We start from the raw sequence: 25,936 nt of genomic DNA on the forward strand, positions 1-25,936 counted from the left end.
AATATGAAAATGTAGCCATGAGAAGGAAGTAAGAAGTTTCTAAGATCTGTGGTACTGTACCCCATATTAAGCTGCTCTTGTAGTCTTGTCACAAAATGTGAGAAACAATTGTCTATTTGATGGAAATTTCCATGAAAAACAAGCTTCTAATGTTCTCAAAAGTGGACTGACTTCTTAACTATAAAACTCTCTTCTTTTAAAAGAAAAATGTCATTTCCTCATCAGAACTGGCTACTCCAGTTAAACACACTGCAAAACAGGTGAATCTGGCTGCACGCCCAGAAATTCCCGTCAGCATATAGTCGTGAGCCCTGCCTCAGAAGCTGCTGGCCTTTGGAAAGCCCCCCACCCTCCACTCAGTATAAACTCAGGGAGCTGGTGCTTCACTGGTCAGTTAGCAAATCTATTCTACAGCTTTCAAAATCATGTTGACCTTTGACTTCATTCCATCGACCTCACTTTGCATTCCTTGATACACTTTTAGTTGTCACAGTCAATCGCTCAAACTCAGAATCTGAATTGACCTCAAAGTTTCAGCTGCGCTTCGTGGTTTCAAATTTCCAATATTGTCCTTATCAGAACATCTCCTAGCCGCTTTGCAGAGGGCTGGCTCTAATTTTTGAATCATGCCAGCTGTTCCTAGACTTCCCAAACAACTGAAGTGGTTTCTCCGGCTTTTAATAATAATCTTTATCAATTGTCAGCATTGTCCCACGAGCCATAGTATTGGTGAAGGACGTAAATGCTAACAGTGTTTTTCCCAGGGAGAGGGAACAAAAAACTAGAGGGTATAGGTTGAAGATGAGAAGGGAAATATTTAACAGGGAGCCAAGAGACAACTTCTTCTCACAGCAGGTGCTGCTTATATGGGATGAGCTGCCAGAAAATACGGATGAAGCGTATACAAAAGCAACATTCAAAAGACATTTGGATAAACTCATTGACAGGAAATGTTTAAACCAGGGGTTCCCAACCTGGGGTCCACAGACCCCCTTGGTTAACGGTAGGGGTCCGTGGCATAAAAAAACTTCGGAATGTTAAGAACCCTGTAACTGGGTCACTTACCAGCAAAGATAGAGAGGTCCATTGAAGTCTGATGATACTATTTTTAACAGTATTTATTAGTAAAAATACACAAAAATAATATCAATGCAAATATACAGATAATATACATCGTCAATACTAAATCTAAAAGTGCGGGTATAATAATAATCGATAAGAAATAAGTATCGCTGTCTGGGGGATAATGTATTGTCCGATGGAAATATAAAGTTCACTCAGTTCATGCAGGCTGCAGCCTTTGGAGACCGCTGGGTTGCAATGGTTGGAGAGAGAGAGAGAGATTTGGGAGAAAAACTTGCAGATTTTCCTTTTATGATTTCGATCCGTCAGAGTCTCGTTGGTGTGGCCGTTCACTTGTGGCCTCTCCTTTAGCTAAACCGTTCTTCCGTGGTGAGCCCGCCAATCCCAGGCAAGGGAGGACGCACACGAGCCCCCACCGGCTGTCGCTATTAAACGCTGTCACGGGATCGTTAGCGTTTCTCCTGATGCGTCTAAAGGGGTTGTTCCCCAGACCCTCTTTTATCCTTACTCACGGGGTCTCAGATGTCAATCAGGTTGGGATGATGCAATCCCTCAACCAGCCCACTCTGGTTGTCCCCTGAGGGGTTTCAATGAATAGTACAGTACTCAATACACAATTCCGTCTCCAAGAGACAATGGCCATTATCAGTGGTTCCGTTTCACTGAGGTCAGGACACATTCCAAACCTTGTGTATTCTGGGCGTCTCTCTCTCATTTCCTGGGTCTCAGACCTGAATTAATAGTGATCTTGCGATTCTCAAAAAGGAGGGGGCGACTTTGTACCCTTCGGCCCCTCAGTGTTGCGTCACATTCGTAACAGGACCACCTATTTTAAAGCGATATGGGCCAATTACAGGCAATTGAGATGTTGGTCAGTATGGAGAAGATGGGCCAAAGGGCCTGTGTAAAAAGAAAAGAATGCTGTATTACTCCTTGTTTACACTAGGAATTTCACGGCAGCTGATGGGACTACCAGAAGGTCAGAACTTAAGTATCCGTTTTACCAGCCGTAGGTTTCTGCGATCATTTTGGTAGCAGTGTACGCTCCACCTCAGTACAATGTCAAACAGGCTGTGGGTGATCTGAGCTACAGGATAAACATACGCAGAACAGCACACCCTGACACCTTCACTATCATTTTGGGGGATTTTAACCAGGCCAGCCTGAAAAAAGTCACTAAACAATCACCATCAACAAATCACCTGCAGTACCAGAGGAAATAACACGCGGGTCCACTGTTACACCACCGTCAAGAGCACTTACTGTGCTGTTCCCCTCCCACACTTTGGAAAGTCTGCCCACCTGGCTGTACTTCTACACCCTGAGTATAGGCAGAGACTGAAGACTGCAGCATCAGAGGTGAGGACCAAGAAGGTATGAACAAGGGATGCACAGGAGCGCCAACAGGGCAGCTTTGAATCAGTGGACTGGACTGTATTCAGGGATTCATCATCAAATCTGGATGAGTATGCTGCAGTTGTTACCCACTCCATTAAAGCTTGTGTGGATGAGTGTGTGCCTACAAAAACTTGCTGTACAATCCCAAACCAAAAGTCGTGGATGAACCAGGGGGTTTGACGTCTGCTGAGATCTAGTCAGAATTTCCACCTGCTGCAAAAAGGGCAACAATTATACCAGTGCCTAAGAAGAGTAGTGTGGGCTGCATGAATGACTATCATCCAGTAGCACTCACACCTAGTGATGAAATGCCTTTGAGAGGTTGGTCACTGCTCAGCTGAACTCCTGCCTCAGCAAGGACCTGCACCCACTGCAATTTGCCTATCGCCACAATAGGTCAGCTGCAGATGCAATCTCAATGGCTTTTCACACCGCCTTAAATCACCTGGACAATACAAACACCTGTGTCAGGATGCTGTACATTGACAATAGCTCAGCATTTAACACCATCTTTCCCGCAGTCCTGATCGGTAACTACAGAGCTTGGGCCTCTGTACCTCCCTCTGTATTTGGATCTTTGACTTCCTAACAAAAGAGCACAATCTGTGCTGATTGGTTCGCTACCTCCTCCTGCAACTGGATCCTCGACTTCCTAACTGGAAGACCACAGTCTGTGCAGATTGGTAATACTATCTCCTCCTCGCTGGCCATCAACACTGGCGCACCTCAGGGGGGTGTGCTTAGCCCGCTGCTCTACTCTCTCTACACCCATGAATGTTTGGCTAGGTATAGCTCATATGCCTTCTATAAATTTGTTGATGATACAAGCATTTTTGATAAAATTTCAAATGGAGATGGGAGGGCATACAGGAGAGAGATATACCAGCTAGTTGAGTGGTGTCGCAGCAACAACCTGGCGCTCAATGCCAGTATGACAAAAGAGCTGATTGTGGACTTCAGGAAGGGTAAGTCGAGGGAACACGAACCAATCCTCAGAGAGGAATCAGAAGTGGAGAGAGTGACAGTTTCATGTTCCTGGGTGGCAATATCTCTGAGGATCTAACCCATTCTCAGTAGATTAATGGAGCCATGAAGAAGACAAGACAGTAGCTATACTTCATTTGGAGTTTGAAGAGATTTTGTTTGTCACTAAAACATTCAAATTTATATAGATGTACCATGGAGAGCATTCTGACAGGCTGCATCACCGTCTGGAATGGGGGAGGGTGGGGAGGCTACTGCACAGCACCGAACAAAGCGACAGAACATCATAAAATTTGTCGGCTCCATCTTGGGCACTAGCTTCAATGATACCCAAGACATCTTGAAGGTGCGTCAGAAAGGCAGTGTCCAAGACATGTCCTCTTCTCACTGTTGCCATCAGGAAGGAGGTACAGGAGCCTGAAGGCACACATTCAGCAATTCAGGAACAGCTTCTTCCCCTCTGCCTTCCGATTCCTAAATGGACGTTGAACCCATGAACAACACCTCACTTTTTTTTATTACATATTTCTGTTTTTGCACTCTTTTTAATTAAACTATACAGTATACATATATGTACTTCTGTACATAAACAAGAGAATATCTGCAGACGCTGGAAATCCGAGCAACACACACAAACTAATTTGCAAGGGGGATGGGACTCGGAGCGATAGAGCAGTGAAAGAAGTGCATGGAGTAAAGCCAGATCTAACATAGAGAGGCTTTGAGGAAAGAACAGAATAAAGGGTGTAAAGGTAGTAAGGTAGAAGGGCTAAAGTGTGTGTACTTCAATGCAAGAAGCATCAGGAACAAAGGTGATGAACTGAGAGCTTGGATACATACATGGAATTATGATGTAGTGGCCATTACGGAGACTTGGCTGGCACCAGGGCAGGAATGGATTCTCAATATTCCTGGATTTCAGTGCTTTGAAAGGGATAGAGAGAGGGTGAGAGGGGAGGAGGGGTGGCATTACTGATCAGGGATACTATTACAGCTGCAGAAAGGGTGGGTAATGTAGCAGGATCCTCGTTTTGTGTCAGTATGGGTAGAAGTCAGGAACAGGAAGGGAGCAGTTACTCTGCTGGGGGTATTCTATAGGCCCCCTGGTAGCAGCAGAGATACCGAGGAGCAGATTGGGAGGCAGACTTAGGAAAGGTGCAAAAATAACAGGGTTGTTATCATGGGTGACTTTTACTTCCTTAATATTGATTGACACTTGATTAGTTCCAAGGGTTTAGATGGGGCAGAGTTTGTTAAGTGTGTCCAGGATGGATTCCTGTCACAGTATGTTGACAGGCTGACTAGGGGGAATGCCATACTAGATCTAGTATTAGGTAACGAACCGGGTCAGGTCACAGATCTGTCAGTGGGTGAGCATCTGGGGGACAGTGATCACCGCTCCCTGACCTTTAGCATTATCATGGAAAAGGATAGAATCAGAGAGGACAGGAAAATTTTTAATTGGGGAAGGGCAAATTATGAGGCTAGAAGCCCAAACTGGGATGATGTTTTTTCAGGGAAATGTACTATGGACATGTGGTCAATGTTTAAGAATCTTTTGCAGGATGTTAGGGATAAATTTGTCCTGGTGAGGAGGATAAAGAATGGTAGGGTGAGGGAACCATGGGTGACAAGTGAAGTGGAAAATCTAGTCAGGTGGAAAAAGGCAGCATACATGAGGTTTAGGAAGCAAGGATCAGATGGGTCTATTGAGGAATATAGGGTAGCAAGAAAGGAGCTTAAGAAGGGGCTGAGAAGAGCAAGAAGGGGGCATGAGAAGGCCTTGGCGAGTAGGGTAAAGGAAAACCCCAAGGCATTCTTCAATTATGTGAAGAACAAAAGGATGACAGGAGTGAAGGTAGGACCGATTAGAGATAAAAGTGGGAAGATGTGCCTAGAGGCTGTGGAAGTGAGCAAGGTCCTCAATGAATACTTCTCTTCGGTATTCACCACTGAGAGGGAACTTGATGACAGTGAGGACAATATGAGTGAGGTTGATGTTCTGGAGCATGTTGATATTAAGGGAGAGGAGGTGTTGGAGTTGTTAAAATACATTAGGACTGATAAGTCCCCGGGGCCTGACGGAATATTCCCCAGGCTGCTCCACGAGGCAAAGGAAGAGATTGCTGAGCCTCTGGCTAGGATCTTTATGTCCTCGTTGTCCACGAGAATGGTACCAGAGGATTGGAGGGAGGCGAATGTTGTCCCCTTGTTCAAAAAAGGTAGTAGGGATAGTTCAGGTAATTACAGACCAGTGAACCTTACGTCTGTGGTGGGAAAGCTGTTGGAAAAGATTCTTAGAGATAGGATCTATGGGCATTTAGAGAATCATGGTCTGATCAGGGACACCAGTATGGCTTTGTGAAATGCAGATCGTGCCTAACAAGCCTGATAGAGTTCTTTGAGGAGGTGCCCAGGCATATAGATGAGGGTAGTGCAGTGGATGTGATCTACATGGATTTTAGTAAGGCATTTGACGAGGTTCCACAAGGCATGGGATCCAGGGAAGTTTGGCCAGGTGGATTCAGAATTGGTTTGCCTGCAGAAGACAGAGGGTTATGGTGGAGGGAGTACATTCAGATTGGAGGGTTGTGACTAGTGGTGTCCCACAAGAATCTGTTCTGGGACCTCTACTTTTTGTGATTTTTATTAACGACCTGGATGTGGGGGTAGAAGGGTGGGTTGGCAAGTTTGCAGATGACACAAAGGTTGGTGGTGTTGTAGATAGTGTAGAGGATTGTCGAAGATTGCAGAGAGACATTGATAGGATGCAGAAGTGGGCTGAGAAGTGGCAGATGGAGTTCAACCCGGAGAAATGTGAGGTGGTACACTTTGGAAGGACAAACTCCAAGGCAGAGTACAAAGTAAATGGCAGGATACTTGGTAGTGTGGAGGAGCAGAAGGATCTGGGGGTACATGTCCACAGATCCCTGAAAGTTGCTTCACAGGTAGATAGGGTAGTTAAGAAAGCTTATGGGGTGTTAGCTTTCATAAGTCGAGGGATAGAGTTTAAGAGACGCAATGTAATGATGCAGTTCTATAAAACTCTAGTTAGGCCACACTTGGAGTACTGTGCCCAGTTCTGGTTGCCTCACGATAGGAAGGATGTAGAAGCACTGGAAAGGGTACAGAGGAGATTTAGCAGGATGCTGCCTGATTTAGAGAGTATGGATTATGATCAGAGATTAAGGGAGCTAGGGCTTTACTCTTTGGAGAGGAGGAAGATGAGAGGAGACATGATAGAGGTGTACAAGATATTAAGAGGTATAGACAGTGTGGACAGCCAGCACCTCTTCCCCAGGGCACCACTGCTCAGTGCAAGAGGAATGGCTTTAAGGTAAGGGGTGGAAAGTTCAAGGGGGATATTAAAGGAAGGTTTTTCACTCTGAGAGTGGTTGATGTGTGGAATGCACTGACTGAGTCAGTGATGGAAGCAGTTACACTAGTGAAATTTAAGAGACTACTAGACAAGTATATGGAGGAATTTAAGGTGGAGGGTTATATGGGAGACAGGGTTTGAGGGTCGGCACAACATTGTGGGCTGAAGGGCCTGTAATGTGCTGTACTATTCTATGTTAAAATGCTGGAGGAACTCAGCAGGCCCAAATCATCGACAATACTCTTTTGCATAGATGCTGCCTGGCCTGCTGAGTTACTCCAGCACTTTGTGTGGGTTGTTGTCTACTTACTGTAACTGATATACATATTTATATTTTCTTTCTATATTACGTACACCGTATTGCATTGAACTGCTGCAGCTAAGTTAACCCATGCCAGAGATAATAAACCTGATTCTGAGATTCTGAACTTTTCTGCTATGTACTCTGTGATTACTCACTGGTTATCTCTTACAGTGGCTGAGATATCTGATGTTTGATGCTGCCTTTGGCAAGAATTTACAAGCACAATGTCCTCCTGGTGATGATGTTAATAAGCATTTTAGAGCAATACAGCTGCTGTTACCATGGAATGAATATATCTCAAGAGATTTTTTTTTGCAGTCTGACTGTGAGGAAAATTGTTCAGCCTGCGGGAAGGGCAACTTTGTTTTTCAAGGAGCATTGTTCAAACAAGTCAGGAATCCAGCCGCACCCACTGATTGCTCTGCGACTCTTGGCAGACAAAGTCCTTAAGTGTTGCTATGCAGACATCAGCTTTGTCTCCAGAAATAACTATGTAGTCACTCTGGAGCTAACTGTACTAATACAAAACGTTCAGTCAGGTGTGGCCTTCCCCTCAGGCTAAAATGCTGGGACAGGAAAGTACTGCTGATGTGTCTATTGCCAACATCCAGTTAACCAGCTGCTCCCAACAATGTCATCTTCTCTTCCGTCTTCACTGTGAGTCGGCCGATGGCACCTGACTCCATAGAGGACTGAAGAGCAGATTAGGAACGTTGTAAGGAGGCATAATGGAGAACACGACTCAAAGCAGACTCTTATAACTTCCTATACATAAATCCTCATTAGATCTCACTCAGAATATTGTGTTCAGTTCTGGTCGTCTCATTATGGGAAGGATCTGGAAGCTTTAGAGAGGGTGCAGAGGAGATTTACCAGGATGCTGCCTGAATTAGAAAGCATTGTCTAATGAGCATAGATTGAGCAGGCTAAGGATTTTCTCTTTGGAGTGAAGGAGGATGAGAAATGACTTGATCAAGATGATAAGAGGCATAGATTGAGTGGATGGCCAGAGACCTTTTCCCAAGGAAGAAATAACTAATATGAGGAAGCGTGATTTTAAGGTGATTGGAAGAATTACAGAAGAGAAGTCGGAGCTAAGTTTTTTTTACACAGAGCATGGTGAGTATGCAACATCTTGCAGGGCTGGTGGCAAAAGGCTAATGTATCAGGACCATTTAAGAAACTGTAGATAGGCACATGGATGACATAATAGTGGAAGGCTATATGGGAAGAAGGATTTGATAGATCTTAAAGTGAGTTATGAGGCCACGGCAACATCATGCCGGTGCTGTGCTGCAGTGTTCTGTGTATGATGAGGGGCATTCTGGCTCATTGCGTCACAGGCTCGATTAGATGCCACAAAGGGCTGCAGAGGGTTGTGGACTCAGACAGTTCCATCACGTCACAGCCCTCCCCACTGTCAGGGGCAAGAGAAAATCTGCACGTTGACTGGTTACTCCTTTCCATAGATGCTGCCTGGCTTGCTGAGCTCCTCCTGCATTTTGTGTGTGTTGCTTGGATTTCCAATCTGCTGATTGTCTCTTCTTTGTGACTGGAGTACTACACGGCGAAGTCTCTTCCAGGGATGCCTATCCTGGAGAAATTTAAATCTTTCCTTCGACGGGAATTCAGTGAAACTCTCTTTCACTGCTCCCCCTCTGTGATCCAACCATCATGGATATCTTTTAGAGGCAGTTCCTCAGGAAGGTGACATCTATCACTAAGGGACATGTCCTTTTCTGATTACACTTATCAGGGAGGAGGAACAGGAGCTGAAGACCCACACTCAGTGATTCAATAGGGTCTTTTAGAGGCTCCTAGATAGGTACATAGAGCTTAGAAAAATAGAGGGCAATGGGTAACCTGAGGTAATTTCTAAAGTAAGTACATGTTCAGCACAGCGTAGTTTTTCTATTTTTCTAAAAACAAGTTCTTCCCTCCACCATCAGATTTCTGAATGGTCCAGGAACCCATGAACACCACCTCGTTATTCCTCATTTACACTATTAATTTATTTATTTTATCATTTAAGGCAGTTATTATGTCGTTGCACTTCACTGTTGTTACAATAAACTGCACATCTTTTAAGTGAGTGGTAATGTAGAGCTGATACTGAGTGCTACTCTCCGAGTGTGCCTCAGAGTACTGAGGCAAGTCATTGAAGGTATGTTAGATGACAACTTGTGAGGGCGGATCTGGCTCATTCGAAGGCTCCCCCTAATTAAGTCCGATCACCAACAATTCCATAATTGCCTTCCCTTTATCCGAAGTTTCCTGAACAACATGAGCTGCCTTGTTTATGGATTCCCTGGATGTGCCAGCCCTAATTATCCTTGAACCACAAGCGTGTCAGAGGACGCTTACAAGTTCACCCCTGCTCTAGGTCTGAGTTAAATAAATGTCAAACTAAATAAACAATCTCCTTCCAATGGACCGCTCCGGGAGTCTGGAGTCGCCATTCCAGATGGTGACATTTTATTGCTGAAGTCATTTAACTAACGAGACTTAGTAAATTGGTATGTTAGTGTCAGATGTACTGCGGTATAATGAAAAGCTTGTCTTGCAGACCGAATGTAAGGTCATTTCGTTACAACAGTGTATTGAAGTCGTACGAGGTAAAACAAGAGAGTGAGGAATGGCTTGTTACAGAGTGAGTGCAGTGCAGACAGTAAGGTGCAAAGGCCACCATAGGGTGGATTGTGAGGACAAGAGCCCATTTTATCGAACAAGGGGATCATTCACTAATCTTCTAACAGTGGGATAGAGTGTCTGTGGACATTACTGTTGCTCTTGGAATTAATGTTAAAGGATATTTAGTCTCTAATCAGTGCGGGTGGGCTCTATCACATGTAAGAGTGATGCATGAAATAATCTTATGCTTTTGTTTAATTTTGCTGGGAGTTCCCTTCTTCTGGGTCTCAAAATTCTGTTCCTGCCACCAATGTTTTCCTCTGTTGAACTATGAGCTGATTGGCTTTTCTCCGAGATTTGACGTCAGTGTTCTTGGCAAATGGTGGAAAGCAAGCATTACTGGGGAATGAATGATGACCTTTGATGTTATTTAGCATAACAGAATGGAGATCCCACAGACTCAGAACGTTTTCAAGTTATTTTCTGTTCTCCCTGCCCAGTTTGTGGTAGAGGCAATGATTCTCGGTATCCCGAAGTCAGAGTCTAGTTCTCCTAAGAAGAACATAAGAAATAGGAGCAGGAGTAGGCCACCTGCCCCGTCGAGCCCACTCTGCTGACCTGACCATGGACTCACCTGCAGAGAAGTCCACAGATTCACTACTGTCTGGGAAAAGCAGTTCCTCCTCATATCCATCCTAAACTTACTCCCCTGAATCTTGAGTTTATTTCCCCTAGTTCTAGTCTCACCTACCAGTGGAAACAACTATCCTGCCTCTATCTTATCTATCCCTTTCACCTCGCGAACCTGGTGGCCCCTGGGGTCGTTCTGGGATCCACACATTCTGGTGCAGTGTGGGCACATGGAAGTGGTGGTTGTGGTTAGTGGTCGGTCTCCCCTTTCGCAGCTGCTGGTACATACTCTTTGCCTGCTCCCATCCATTCAATGTGACCTGTGTGTTCAAGAAAAACTTGTACCAGTGGACTTGGCAAACTGATGCTAGTGCAGTGGATCAGCAGGATTAAAGTTTGTCACTGGTGTCCTCCAAGATGGCGCCAGTATACATCGGAGACTCTCTGCGAGCTGCAGGAAGTTGAACCGGTTTTCCTCTTAAATATACTCCTTCAGAACTACTTTTGCTGCAACCTGCAGCGTGTGAATTTCCTCCTAACAGTGGACTACAAAATTGCTTCAGTGATCTTCAGAACTCACGGTTGTCGGTTAAATGCGGAGTGGCTAAACGTGTTGCCTTTAAGGGTTAACGCCAAGGCCAAGACCATGGCCGAATATGCAGCAGGAGAGGTGGGATTCAAAGCAGGATGAAACCCAGGGAATGAGGCCTCCTCTTCCGGGTATCTTGTTGCCGAATGTACAAAATAAAATTGACGATCTCAGGGCAAGGCTGGTGTATGAGAGGCAGATTTCAGGTTTTGCAGTGAAGCTCGGTTAACAGCAAACACGCCGGACGCAGCTTTCTGACCAGATGGTTTTGCTATTTTCAGAATTGATCAAACCTCAAATTCTGGGAAGGAAAGAAATGGCAATGTATGGTCATTAGTCTATTCTCATTGGTACACGGACATTATGCCAGCTACTTGTTCCCCTGATTTAGAACAAATAACAATTAAATGTAGACCACTCTGTTTACCTCGAGAGTTCTCATCCGTGATCCTGACTGTGGTTTACATACCACCAGTGGCCGATTATAAGCAAGCATTTGCAAAACTGCACAATGTTGGCTGTAAACAAGAAATGGCCCGACTCATTTCAAACTATAGTCAGCAACTTTAACCAGGTCTTCTTGAAGAAAACCCTGTCCAATTATCACCAGCGTGTAGCCTGTTGAGCCAGAGGTCCGAACACACCAGACCACTCTACACTACGATAAGGAATGCCCTTTGTTCCTTTCCTAGACCACATTTTGGCAAGTCGGATCATTTGGCTGTACTCCTGCTACTTGCTCACAGACAGAGTCTGAAGAACAAGGCTCCAGAGGTCAAGACAACTAAGTGGTGGTCACGGGAGGCTGAGGAATGCATACCGGGTTGCCTTGACCACACCAGGGTCATTACAGGCCTTATTAAAACATCTGTGGACGAGTGTGCCCCCATGGAATCGTTCAGGGTTTTCCCCAATCAGAAGCCCTGGATGAACAATGAAATCCAGAATCTGCTGACAGCCAGATCAGAGGCACTGGAGATCAAATTTGCTACTAGAGGTGCTGCTTGAATCTCCAGAAAGCCCTCTCACAGGTGAAGTGGATATTCACGACTAGACTGGAATCAATGGAGGACACTCAACAGCCGTGGCAAGGTTTGAACGCCAGAACCATCTACAGAGATAAATCTTGTGACAAAGGAAATGGCCTCTTGCTCTACATTGAAAGAGAGCAGAACATTACAGCAACAGAGCAGGCCATTTGGCCCATGAGTTAGTGCTGGACTAATTGAACAAATCATTAAAAGCCAAACTAAACTAGTCCCTTCTGCCTGCTGAAGCCCATATCCCTCTGCATGTTATAAACATGAGGGATCCTGCAGGTGCTGGAAATCCAGAGTGATACTCTGTACGGAAATGAGTAAATAGTCGACGTTTCAGGCTGAAATCCTTCATCACCACTATTATAGGGTCTTAGCCCGAAATGTCGACTGTTTATTGATTTGATTGTTTATTGATCAGGATGCTGCCTGATCTGCTGAGTTCCTCCAGCTTTTTTGTGTGTGGGTTGCTTTGCATATTTATGTGCCTGTTTAAGAGACTCTTAAATGCTCTATCACCTTTGCCTGGTAAGTCATGTCAAACACCCATTATTCTCTGTGTTAAAAACAAAACTTGCCCCTCACATCTCCTTGGAACTTACCCCTCAACACCACAGAAGCATGCCCTCTAGTATTAGACATTTGACCCTGGGAAGAAAGATGTTTGCAGTGTTCACCCCTCAGAATCTACAGGCTCACTTCTGTTTCTAAATTCTAGAGTGTTGACCCATTGGACTTGATAATTGTTCACAAGGCAGCCCTTCCATTTTAGTAATCAATGTAATTAGCGCTCTCTGTGTTGCTTCCAAGACAAATTTATTCTTAAATAGGGAAATCAAGCCTGCATGCAGTACCATGCATGTCCCCAACACCCCGTACAATCTGCTTAGTAAAAAACAGCACCCCATTTGCCTTCCCATTCTCTGTGGTTCGACACGGGTACAGGAGGTGAATTGTATCCCTGGCTAAATTCTTCCAGGAGAAGAAAGCTACCATTCTTGTCTAGTCAGGCCCCTGTGTGACTTCAGACCCACCGATGTAGGCCGACTCTTCATTGCATCCTGAAGAGACCCAGGAAGCCACTCAATTCGAGGGGAATGGAGGACGGGCAATAAACGCTAACAATTCCTGTCGCCAGCTTTTGATTATTTCTTTTTGTCTGGTAGCTAAAACCCATCAAATAGAAATTGGTTGACTTTTGTTTACCTATTTCTCATTTCTAGTTATTCTCCCCATCATAATGGAAAAGCTGGAGAAGTATCCTTTCATGCAAGTAAGTGGATCTTGTGTACTGGTAAAAATCCAAAGGAAGTAAAATTTGTGCTGAAGTGGTTGTTAACTCCATTAACCTACTGATGAAATGAATTCTATTACTTGTCTGCACAGCAGTGCTGACCTCACCTTGTCACAGATGTTTCCTATGTCCTGTCCATCTCTCTGTTCGAACTTGTTTTGCATTTTTCAGTTTTTGCACTTTATTTTTAATTTCCTTAACAGTCCTTTATAGTTGTCTAAAGCCACAACTTCCCAGTGCTAGAATGCCCAACTTTCTGCAGCTTTTCCTATTAAGTCAGAATCCATAAGGAGTTTACTTCTGTAAAGAATCTGTACAGTTTGAAGCCCATAATCACCCTTGCTCAGTGTCTGTGTATCTAAGGGTGTACTCAGCCAGACGGGGGTTAACTTTGCTGACTCTCTGACGTGCGTTACGTTGACTGGTTTGACATTCTGTTGATCATTGCTCATGCTTACTCAGGTCCAGTGCAACTTAGCAGCATTCAGCAAACATCTGATGCTTTTTGCCGTCATCAAAGGTAAATTTAAGACAACGCCCACAAAATGCTGGATGGTCTCAGCGGGTCAGGCAGCATCCATGGAAATGAATAAACAGTCGATGTTGTGGGCTGTGACCCTTCATCAAGCAGGAAGAAGGTCTCAGCCTGGAGTGTCGACTGTTTATTCATTTCCACGGATGATGCCTGACCTGCTGAGATCCTCCAGCATTTTGTGTGTGTTACTCAGCTCCAAAATGTGTCTTAAACACAAGAGATTCTGCAGATGCTAGAAAACCAAAGATGACCTAGCTGGGAAAAGTGGGCAGTGATTATCCATTTATGAAAATGTTTGGTTTCAACTGATTGCATCATTGAATGAAACGCCTTAGAATCAAAAACATGTTACTGGACAGAGAAGACTACTGGGGCCGAAAGCAATGCCAAGTACAATTATCATTGGAAGTCCAAAGAAGCTGAAGAAAATTCTCATAAGCAGTTAGGGAAAGAGTTGTAAGGACATGCAAGGTAAGGTATCTAATGAAAGAGAAGATTAGCTGTGTATTGATGAGTTTATTAGTTTAACGCTTCACTTCAGAAACTAGCTGTCAAGACCAGCAGGTTCTCCTTTGTCTTTGGCCATGATTTTAAAAGGCAATACTGAATGCAGGTAAGTTCCACCAGGTTCTGCTTTTGTTTCAAGCTGGACCTGTGCCAGATCAGCTTGTCAGATTCACAAAGGACCCTAGGTTGCCTTAGGGAGATATTTGACCTAAGTTTAGATCGACAACAACAGCATTACATCAGTCGACCCACCTGTGACCGCGTGGGTTTCCTCCCAAATTTCAAAGAAGTTAGCAAGTTGTGAGCATGCTACATTGGTGACATTTGCGGGCAGCCCCCAGCACATATTCGAACTGGTTTAATCATTGAAGCAAAGAATGCATTTCACTGTATGTTTCCATGTTCGTACTTGTGACAAATAAAGTCAATCTTATGTTTATTTCTTCCTGAAGCCTTGGAGACTCCAGGTCTACTTTAGTATCACTAATATTAGATGCACAGGGACAACAGGTCAAGATTAGTGTCACTTGCAGTAAGTTGGCAATGTATCTTTTTTTTGTTTTATTTAAGGATAGCAGGCTCTTTGGCCCAATGAGCCCGGGCCTCCCAATTACACTCATGTGTCCAATTAACCTACTAACCCATACATCTTTGGAGTGTGGGAGGAAATGAGAGCACCCGGAAGAAACCCATGTGGTCATGAGGAGAACATACAAACTCGGTGGGGGAAAGGAACTTGTGTAACTCGTGCTGTAATAGTGTTGTGCTAATCTGGAGTAACACACACAGAATGCTGGAGGAACTCAACAGGTCAGGCAGCATCTACGGAATAAACAGATGTTTTGGGCCGAGACCCTTCATCAGGACCGCTGAATAATTTGGCAGCTATTTTGTTGAAAGATTTGAGTTTAGAGCGAGCAACAGGAGGAGAGATGAACTGAGATGATTCAAGAGAGTGGCTAAGATTACAAAATCTTACAAAATATGAAGACTATCTTTTGAAAACACTTACTATTAGGGAATCAGCAAGTCTGGATTTAAATCTTAGGACATGGAAATACAGGGCTTTAGGTTTTAAATCCAGACTTATTGATTTCCTAATACACAAAATTCTGGAGAACTCTGCAGGTCAGGCAGCATTTATGGAGAGGAATAAAGAGACAACATTTTGGGCTGAGACCCTTTATCAGGATCAAGTCTTAATGACTTATTCCTGTCCATAGATGCTGCCTGACCTGCTGAGTTCCTCCAGCATTTTGTGTGTGTTACTCTGGATTTCCAGCATCTGCAGAATCTCCTGTGTTTATGATTCCCAGTTGGTTGCTGCTTTAGGCAATCAGCAAGTCAGGAGTTAAAAACTAGGACACTGGAATATAGGGACCAGACTTGCTGATTCCCTACAGAAACAACAGTTTAGGGCAACACACAAAATGCTGGAAGAACTCGGCAGGTCATGCAGCATCTGCGGAGGAGACTGGACAATCACCAATTTGGGTCGAGACGCTTCGACTGGACTGAAAGACCACTGTCCAGTTCATTCTCACTAACTGATAACACCTGACTGAACATCTCTCCTGACCTTTGCTCATTCTCTCTTAACCCCTGCACCCTATCTCAAAATGGCAAACGTATCGCAGACTGCTGGCACCTGCTCTGTGTCCAAGCCCAAAACCTGATGCAGGATCTGGGAGGCAGCTGGATCACCCAGGGTGCAGCCAGAGGGGGAAATATTCACAGCAATAATGGAGATCAGGATGGAAACCAGTCCACAAAGTGTAACATGCACAAAATGCTGATGGAACGTAGCAGGCCAGGCAGCATCTATAGGGAGAGGCGCTGTCGACGTTTCGGGCCAAGACCCTTCTTCCTACATTAACTCATAATGAGACAGCACAAAAAATGGATTTAGGAATGTGTACATTGTTATGAAAAGATTGAACAAGTTGGGAGGAGGAGGACAGTTAAAGAAGATCAAAGAGATTAGCTTTGTCACGTGTACATTAAAATAGAGTGGAATGTATTGTATACGTCAACAATCAACACAATCAGGAAGTGCTGAGGGCAGCTTGCAAGTCCCACTTTTCTTCCAGGGCCAACGTAGCATGGCCACAAGTCAATAGCCCTAACCTGTAGGTCTCTGGAACTTGGAAGGAAACCAGAGCACCTGAACGAAACCCATGCGGACCAAAGGAGAACATGAGAACTCCTTGCGGGCAGCAGCGGAATTGAAGCCAGACTGGACATTGTAATAGTTTTATGCCAATCGCTGATCTGCTGTGCCACCCAAGAGGACCAGGGATCTGGGCATTAAATATTAAATTCTAGGCTGAACACAAGAGGTTTCACGTTGAGAACAGGAAGAACGGGAGATGCAAGTTTGTGCTTTCACCTTAAGCAAGTATTGCATCAATGTAGAGCTGAGGTTGGCTGAGAGCATAAAGGAAGAGATGCAGAATAGATGTGATACAAGATGGGTAAATGTGTTCAGAACTATTCACTGACATGGTACGACACACTCTAGTAGGACTAACTGTTAACAAGTAAGTCACCGGGACCGGACGAGATGTACCCTAGGCTCCTGTGGGAGGCGAGGGAGGAGATTCCTGAGCCTCTGGCAGGAGAGCTTCTGGAGGATTGGAGGGTTGTGGATGTTGTTCCTTTATTCAAGAAAGGCAGTAGGGATGGCCCAGGAAATTATAGACCAGTGAGTCTTACTCCCGTGGTTGGTTGATGGAGTTGATGGAGAAGATCCTGAGAGGCAGGATTTATGAACATTTAGAGAGGTATAATATGATTAGGAATAGTCAGCATGGCTTTGTCAAGGGCAAGTCGTGCCTTACAAGCTTGATTGAATTTTTTGAAGATGTGGCTAAACATATTGATGAAAGAAGAGCAGTAGATGTAGTGTATATGGATTTCAGCAAGACATTTGATAAGGTATCCCACGCAAGGCTTATTGAGAAAGTAAGGAGGCATGGGATCCAAGGGAACATTACTTTGTGGATCCAGAACAGGCTTGGTCAAAGAACGCAAAGAGTGGTTGTAGATGGGTCATACTGTGCACGGTGACCAGTGGAGTGCCTCAGGGATCTGTTCTGGGACCTCTACTCTTTGTGATTTTTATAAATGACCTGGATGGGGAAGTGGAGGGATGGGTTAGTAAATTTGCAGATGACACAAAAGTTGTGGGTGTTGTGGATAGTGTGGAGGGTTGTCAGAGGTTACAACGGGACATTGATAGGATGCAAAACTGGGCTGAGAAGTGGCAGATGGAGTTCAACCCAGATAAGTGTGAGGTGGTTCATTTTGGTAGGTCAAATATGATGGCAGAATAGGATCAGAGGGATCTTGGGGTCTGAGTCCATAGGACACTCAAAGCAGCTTTGCAGGTTGACTCTGTGGTTAACAAGGCATACGGTGCATTGGCCTTCATCAAGAGGTAATGCTGCAGCTATATAGGATCCTGGTCACACCCCACTTGGAGTACTGCGCTCAGTTCTGGTCGCTTCACTTACAGGAAGGATGTGGAAACCATAGAAAGAGTGCCGAGGAGATTTACAAGGATGTTGCCTGGATTGGGGAGCATGCCTTATGAGAATAGGTTGAGTGAACTCAGCCTTTTCTCCTTGGAGCGACAGAGGATGAGAGGTGACCTGGTAGAGGTGTACAAGATGATGAGAGGCATTGATCATGTGGATAGTCAGAGGCTTCTTCCCAGGGCTGAAATGGCTAGCACAAGAGGGCATAGTGTTAAGGTGCTTGGAAGTAGGTACTGAGGAGATGTCAGGGGTGTCTTACACAGAGTGGTGTGTGCATGGAATGGGTTGCTGGCGACATTGGTGGAGGCAGATAGGATAGGGTCTTTTAAGAGACTCCTCGATAGGTACATGGAGCTTAGAAAAATAAAAGGCTATGGGTAACCTTAGGTAATTTCTAAGGAAAGGACATGTTCAGCACAGCTTTGTGGGCTGAAGGGCCTGTATTGTGTTGTAGGTTTTCTTTGTTTCTAAATGTTTATCTTTTTGTGCTCTATGTTCTCCAGTTCAGGTTGGTCTTTCTTAAGTTAATTAGTTGTAATTGGGTGACATGGGTTCATTGGCCCATAAGGACCTGTTACTGCACTGTATCTTAAATAAAAGGTTCATTTATTGTCAAAGTTACAACCCAGAAGAAGAGTTTCAGAATTGTATACTCTGATAATAAATGAACCTTTTATTTAAGATACAACACGGTAACAGGTCCTTATGGCCCAACAAACCCACGTCACCCAATTACACCCATGGGACCAGTTAATATAGAATAATAAAACCAAACCCTTGAGCTTGTCTCACTGCAACTACTCCCTGATCATCACAACTCAACATGTGACCACTGTCCAATTCATTGATAACACCTGATATCCTTCCTGACCACTGAAACCCCTTTGATCATACTTGTTTACCCCCTCCCACCCCACTCCAAATGACAATCACTGACCCCTGGCCATTCACAATATCGCTCCTGGACTTAGCGACCCAAGAGAAGGTCCAACTGAAGGGTCTCAACCTGAACTGTTAGGTATTTCCCTTCACAGACGTTGCCTGACCACCCGAGTTCCTCCAGACTCTTGTGTGTTCTGGATCTCGGTCTGTGCAGTCTCTTGCATCTCTAAGAGAAGGTCATACCTGATAGGAGGCTTGTTTACTGGGTATTGTCACTGCCCAGTTTCTAAACAATCAGCTTACGGACAAGAGCATCTCATGTTCTCTCCTTGGGAAAGAAACTGGGTTACTTCCTTCTGTAACCGATCCAGCGCGAGATGAGGAACTGCTGTGTGCTTATTCTTACAGAAACCTAGCTGCAGGACGACATCTCATGCAGCATCAAACTTCAGGCCGTGCTGCTCAGGGGCTTGTGTTCATATTATTGGTCACTGCATGTGCTGCAACGTGTGACTGTATGTACTGTGGTTTTCACCTTGGCCCCAAAGGAAGGATGTTTGGTTTAGCTGTATAACATTCATGACAATAGACTTGAACTTGAACTGTTTATCTTTGCAAGTGGTAGTCAGATTCCAAGCCAGTGTATTTGCTTCCAGCCAAATGACATTTCCTGAATCATCATCCTACAACACCTCCTCCCTCCATTCCTGCAAACACCAATGATCCAGTCATCAGTTTCCTTCCACTGGGTTCCTGAACTCCACAAGTTCAGGATTCTATCAGTAATATACAACCATCACGTTCGCAGCCTCCGCGTCAGTGTGTTCTACTTTTTTAGTAACAACTACTTCCCCCCCACCCAAGCGTTCGACTTCCTAACACCCTACTCCCACCCAACACACATACACACCCTATCTGAATAACCTGCCACCCCCCCCCCCCCCACTCCCCAACTCTCAGGCACACCTTCCATCTTTTATCGCTGCTCTTTCACCTATTTATACGACTGTTTGTTTCATTATAGTAGTGTCAGTAACATTATCCTGTCTTACATAAACATACACCTCACACTTTACATCAACTTGTCAATCTTAGGCCAGGCCACTCAGGGACTTGTTCATGTTATTTTGTGACTGTATGTGGATTGTAACTATATATGCTGTGTGTGACTATATATACTGTGTTTTGCACCTTGTCCCCGGAGGTAGGATGTTTCGTTTAGCTGTATACATATCTATCATTGAATGACAAGAAACATGAACTTTGAAGTTCACAGCCTCTACATCAACATGTTTTGCTATCCTTAGGGAATCTGAGGACAGTAAAATGAGCTTTTTTCATTTTTGCACAGCAACTACCAGTGAGATCATTATACTTCATTTTTGATTCATGTGCCTGTCAGCTTTGACCCTTTGCATTTTTAATCTCCCATTTATCTTTATGCTTTCTGTTTGCAGAGGATTAAGTTCCTTCATGCCCCACTGCAAGTGACGCTGGTTGGATGCTTGTAAGTAAATGTGTTGTTCTTTAAATTCTTTGATGCTTTTTGTTTGGCAAGTATATTCTCCCTCTTACGTTCTCTCAAACTGATCGCTTATCAGAAAATCTGCCAGGTATCAGCACAATTGGGCAATTTGTTTTTTAAAACTTTATTTTAGTCAAAGCTATTTTGTTATTACAGCAGAAAATGAGCTTTATTACAGTAATCAATATAATCGCCTAATCAAACCTGTTGTAGTTTTGAAGATTTTTTTGAATAATCTACACATAATCATTTTGCTAATAATTTTAGGATATGGTAATCTTAAATGTTTACAAAGTGTACACAAAAGATAAGTAATGACTCTTAAGCCTAAAACATAAGACATTTAAAACTAGACATTGTAGGTTTAAGCTGAGAGGTTTCATAGGTTCTCAGGGAAAGATTTAAAAAGTACTACAGTACAGAAAGAGGCTGTTTGGCCCATCTAGTCCATGCAAAACTGTTATACTGCCTAATCCCATCAACCCACACCTGAACCTTTGCCCTCCATACCTCTATATCTTTGTACCTCCCAAATTTCTGTTAAATGTTGCAATCAAACCGGCGCTACTTCCTCTGGCAGCTCATTCTCTTTGAATGCAGAAGTTCCCCATCATGTTCCCCTTAAATATTTCCCCACCCTTAACCTATGTCGTCCAGTTCTAGTCTCACGCAACCGCAGTGGAATAAACCTGTTTGTGTTTACCCTCTCTATGCCCCTCATAATTATGCACACCTCTCTCAAATCTCCTACGCTTCGGGGAATAAAGTCCTGATCTATTCAACTTTTCCCTATGACTCGGGTCCTCAAGACTTCAAGCAACATCCTTGTGAATCTCCTCCTGACTCTTTCAGTCCTGAAACTTGAGGGGCAAGTGTTTTGCAGAGACGGTGGTGGGTATGTGGAATCAGCAGTTGGAGGAAATGGTAGAGGCAGGTATAGTTTTGGCATCTAAGAGACAATTGGACAGGGATGGATGGGAAAGGATGAGAGGCTTGTGGGTAGGTGAGACTGGCTCAGATCCCTTGGATGGTATGAAAGAGCTGGACCTTTATGACCCCATATGAACAATTTTGACATTAATCTGGGAGTGTGATTAAGCCACAGTCCTTTACTAGCTCAACTTTTTCACTGCTGTAAAATTTTATTTGTGATGTAACTTAAAGTTTGACCAACAATTGTGCAGGTAATGGTAGTTATTGGTTTTGTCTGCAGAAACTTTTTCCTCTTCCCACCTCACTTCTAGTATGGTGAGAAAAAGCAAGGCCCACGGCCTCCCTGGTGTCACTTGTTCCCCATTCAGCATGTTGAAAGGTTTTAATTCTCCGTGTGCGCCCTCAGTCAGGTGACGGTAGAGGATTCAACACATCTGAACCTGGTCCTAAATTTGCCAGCTGTCAACAGCTAAAAAACTCTTATCTTTCTGTTCAGACTGATCCTCCTGCACCAAGCTGTGCCAGAGTGATGTTGGAAGCTTTCATCATTTACCCTGTCTCAGACTCTAATTCTCTTCCCATTGACTGCAGGTTTACCCTATCATCAGCATCTCCTTGCTAACAGTCTCACTACACTCTGACTCTGTTTGCAAACCAACTGCCCCATCCTCAGCCCCTATCACTCCAGTTCCCAGCAGGTAGGGAGATAGGACTGATCACAAACGAGGGGAAATCTGCAGATGCTAGAAATCCGAGCAAAACACACGCCCCCCCCCCACCCCCACCCCCAGGAGGAACTCAGCAGGTCTGGCAGCATTGATGGAAAAGAGTACAGTTGACGTTTTGACAGTTGACGTTTTGGGCCGAGACCCTTCAGCAGGACGTCCTGAGGATGGGGTAATTGGTTTACAGAGGCAGTGTGTAGTGAGACCGCTAGGAAGGACAGGCTGACGATGGGGCAAAATTGTAGTCAACAAGATGAGTTGCATTGTAAAAGGCAGACAAAATCGAAAAGAGTGTTATATTTGAATGCACACAGTATAAAGAGTAAGGTCGCTGAATTTGTAGCACAGTTAGAGATTGGCAGGGTTGGTGTTGCGGGCATCACTGAATGGTGGCTGAAGGAAGTTTATAGCTGGGAACTTCCAACCATACACATTGTATCAAAAGGACAGAGGGGGTGGCATGGATCTATCGGTAAAAGATTAAGTCAAATCATTAGAAAGAGGTGACATAGGATTGGGAGGAGTAGAATTATTGTGGTTAACACTAAGAAACTGCAAGGGTAAAAAGACCCTGTGATGGAGTCACATCAGACTTCCGAACGGTAGCAAAGATGTGGTCTACAAATTACAATGGGAGATAGAAAATGCATGTCCAAAGGGCAGTGGTACCATAGTCATACGGGACTTCAGTATACAGGTAGATTGAGGAAATCAAGTTAGTGCTGGACCCCAAAAGGGGGAGTTTGTGGAATGCCTGTGAAATGGCTTTTTGGAGCAGCTCATGGTTGAGCCCACTAGGGGATCAGCTTTTCTGGACCGGGTGTTGTCCAATGAACTGGAATTCACAAGAGAGCTTAAGGTAAAGGAAACCTTAGGGGAAATAGATCATGATAAAATATGACAGAATTCACCCTGCAGTTTGAGAAGGGGAAGCTAGCGTCAGTTGTATCAGTACTACAATGGAGTAAAGGGAATTTCAGAGGCAATGAAGAGGAGTTGGCAAAAATTGATTGGAAGGAAACAGTAGCTGGAATGATGGCAGAGCAGTAATAGCTGGTGTTTCTGGGAGCAATTCAGAAGGTGCAGGATAGATACATCCCAAGGATGAAGAAGCATTCTAAAGAAAGAATGACACAACTGTGGCTGACAAGAGAAGTCAAAACTAACATAAAAGCCAAAGAGAAGGCATATAATAGAGTAAAACTTAGTGGGAAGTTAAAGGATTGGGAGGCTTATAAAAGACAACAGAAGGCAACTAAAAAAGTGATAAAGAAGGAAAAGATGGAATATGAAGGTAAGCTAGCCAGTAATATTGAACAAGATACAACGATAAATAAGCGGAGACAAGAGGAGATATTGGACCACTGGAAAATGATGCGGAGAGTTAGTAATGGGGGACGAGGAAATGGCGAAAGAAGTATTTTGCATCAGTCTTCATTGTGGAAGACACAAGCAGAATGCTGGAAGATCCAGAGTGTCCGGAGGCAGAAGTAATTGAAGCTGCAAGAAGAAGGTGCTTGGGACATTGAAAGGTCGGAATCTACCAGGATGCCATAGTGAAGGGTGACTCAGCCGGCAGCACCAATAGAAATGATGGAAACCGTCAATCACTCCCATTTCAGCCTGCTGCAGCTAGGAACCATAACTACGTCTGAGGCATGTACAGTTAGTAATTACATTTTAATGTGATTAAGCAATCTATCACTACTCTAAACTGGCAGAATGGATCGGAGCAAGCATGAGGAAATCTGCAGATGCTGGAAATTCAAACAACACACACAAAATGCTGGTGGAACACAGCAGGCCAGGCAGCATCTATAGAGAGAAGCGCTGTCGACATTTCGGGCTGAGACCCTTCGTCAGGACTAACCGAAAGGAAAGGTAGTAAAAGATTTGAAAGTAGTGGTGGGGGATGGGGAAATGCAAAATGATAGGAGAAGACTGGAGGGGGTGGGATGAAGCTAAAAGTTGGAAAGGTGATTGGCAAAAGTGATACAGAGCTGGAGAAGGGAAAGGATCATGGGACGGGAGGCCTCAGGAGAAAGAAAGGGGGAGGGGGGAGCACCAGAGGGAGATGGAGAACAGGCAAAGAGTGATGGGCAGAGAGAGAGAAAAAAAACAAACAACTAAGTATGTCAGGGATGGGGTAAGAAGGGGAGGAGGGGCATTAACAGAAGTTAGAGAAACCAATGTTCATGCCATCAGGTTGGAGGCTACCCAGCCAGTATATAAGGTGTTGTTCCTCCAACCTGAGTGTGGCTTCATCTCGACAATAGAGGAGGCCGTGGACTGACATATCAGAATGGGAATGGGACGTGGAATTAAAATGTGTGGCCACTGGGAGATCCTGCTTTCTCTGGCAGACAGAGCGCAAGTGTTCAGCGAAACGGTCTCCCAGTCTGCGTCGGGTCTCACCAATATATAAAAGGCCACACCAGGAGCACCGGACGCAGTATACCACACCAGCCGACTCACAGGTGAAGTGTCGCCTCACCTGGAAGGACTGTCTGGGGCCCTGAATGGTGGTGAGGGAGGAAATGTAAGGGCAGGTGTTCCCAACACTCTTCCTGTTCTCCATCTCCCTCTGGTGCTCCCCTCCCCCTTTCTCCCTAGACCTCCTGTCCCATGATCCTTTCCCTTCTCCAGCTCTGTATCACTTTTGCCAATCACCTTCCCAGCTCTTAGCTTCATCCCACCCCCTCCGGTCTTCTCCTATCATTTCGCATTTCCTCCTCCCCCCACTACTTGCAAATCTCTTAGTATCTCTCCTTTCAGTTAGTCCTGACGAAGGGTCTCAGCCTGAAACGTCGACAGTGCTTCTCCCTATAGATGCTGCCTGGCCTGCTGGGTTCCACCAGCATTTTGTGTGTGTAGAATGGATCGGAGTCTGGTCAACACACTGCCCCTTTAAGATGGCAAAAGAAGAGAGGTCATCGGGCTGGGCTAAAAGGATGCTTAAAAAATTAAGTTTTTGACAATATGGACTATCTTGCTGGTGAATGTACGGTCTCTGGTAAATAAAAATGAAGATCTCAGAGCTAGGGTGCTGTATCAGAGGGACATTAGAACCACTTGGGTCTTTGTTTCACAGAACCTTGGTTAACCCTTCCAATCCAGACATAGCAATTCAGATTGACAGGTTCACAATACGCTGCCAAGATGGGACTTAAAGCCAAGGGTGGTGGAGAGATTGAACCCGGCAGTGCTGTCCCAGTCCTGTTCACCAGACCTGGAACATCTCGGGATCAAGTGCCAGCCATTTTACCTGCCGTGGGAGATTTTAGGAATTATTTTGGTGGTAGTGTACATCCCACCTCATGCCGGTGTCAAACAGGGTCTAGACGAACCGAGCAACGTAACCAATAAGCAAGAAGCAGCACACCCTGATGCCTTCCCCATCGTTTTGAGGGATTTTAAGCAGGCCAGCTTGGAAAAGTCTCTAAGTAATTATTATCAGCAAATCACCTGTAGCGCCGGCTGAAACAACACACTGAACCACTGTTACATCACCACCAAGAGCGCTTATTGTGCTACCTCACACCCACACTGAAAAATCTGATCACCCGGCTGTACTGCTGCACCCTGAGCATAGGCAGAGATTGAAGACTGCAGCACCAGTAGTGAGGACCAAGAAGGTATGGACAAGGGAGGCACAGGAGCGCCTACAGGGCAGCTTTGAATTGGTGGACTGGACTGTATTCAGGGATTCATCTTCGAGCCTAGATGAGTTGACACCGACTTCATTAAAACCTGTGTGGATGAGTGTAACCCTGCAAAAACTTACTGTACATTTCCAAACCAAAAGCCATGGGTGAACCAGCAGGTTCGACGTCTGCTGAGAGCTAGATCTGTAGCATTTAAGTCTGGCGATCCAGGTCTGTACGAGAAGACCAGGTATGACCTGCAGAGGGATAACTCAAGAATGAAAAGACAGTTCTGAGTGAGGTTGGAGGCGACATCG

The 25,936-nt window shown here is 44.7% G+C and overlaps 1 protein-coding gene across 4 annotated transcripts in view; it reads left to right on the forward strand.

Moving 5' to 3' along the window:
* sfxn2 (sideroflexin 2) overlaps positions 1-25,936 on the forward strand; it is a 125,918-nt gene that overhangs the window by 77,476 nt on the left and 22,506 nt on the right. For 3 of the 4 annotated variants that reach the window (XM_059947050.1, XM_059947049.1, XM_059947048.1), the window contains exons 9-10: positions 13,259-13,308; positions 20,250-20,299. In XM_059947050.1, coding sequence (XP_059803033.1) covers positions 13,259-13,308; positions 20,250-20,299 — 100 coding nt within the window. The remainder of the gene's footprint in view (positions 1-13,258; positions 13,309-20,249; positions 20,300-25,936) is intronic. The other variant, XR_009507388.1, reaches the window with a different exon arrangement.

The sequence above is a fragment of the Hypanus sabinus genome, chromosome 22, assembly GCF_030144855.1.
Source record: "Hypanus sabinus isolate sHypSab1 chromosome 22, sHypSab1.hap1, whole genome shotgun sequence".
Classification (NCBI taxonomy): Eukaryota; Metazoa; Chordata; class Chondrichthyes; order Myliobatiformes; family Dasyatidae; genus Hypanus; species Hypanus sabinus.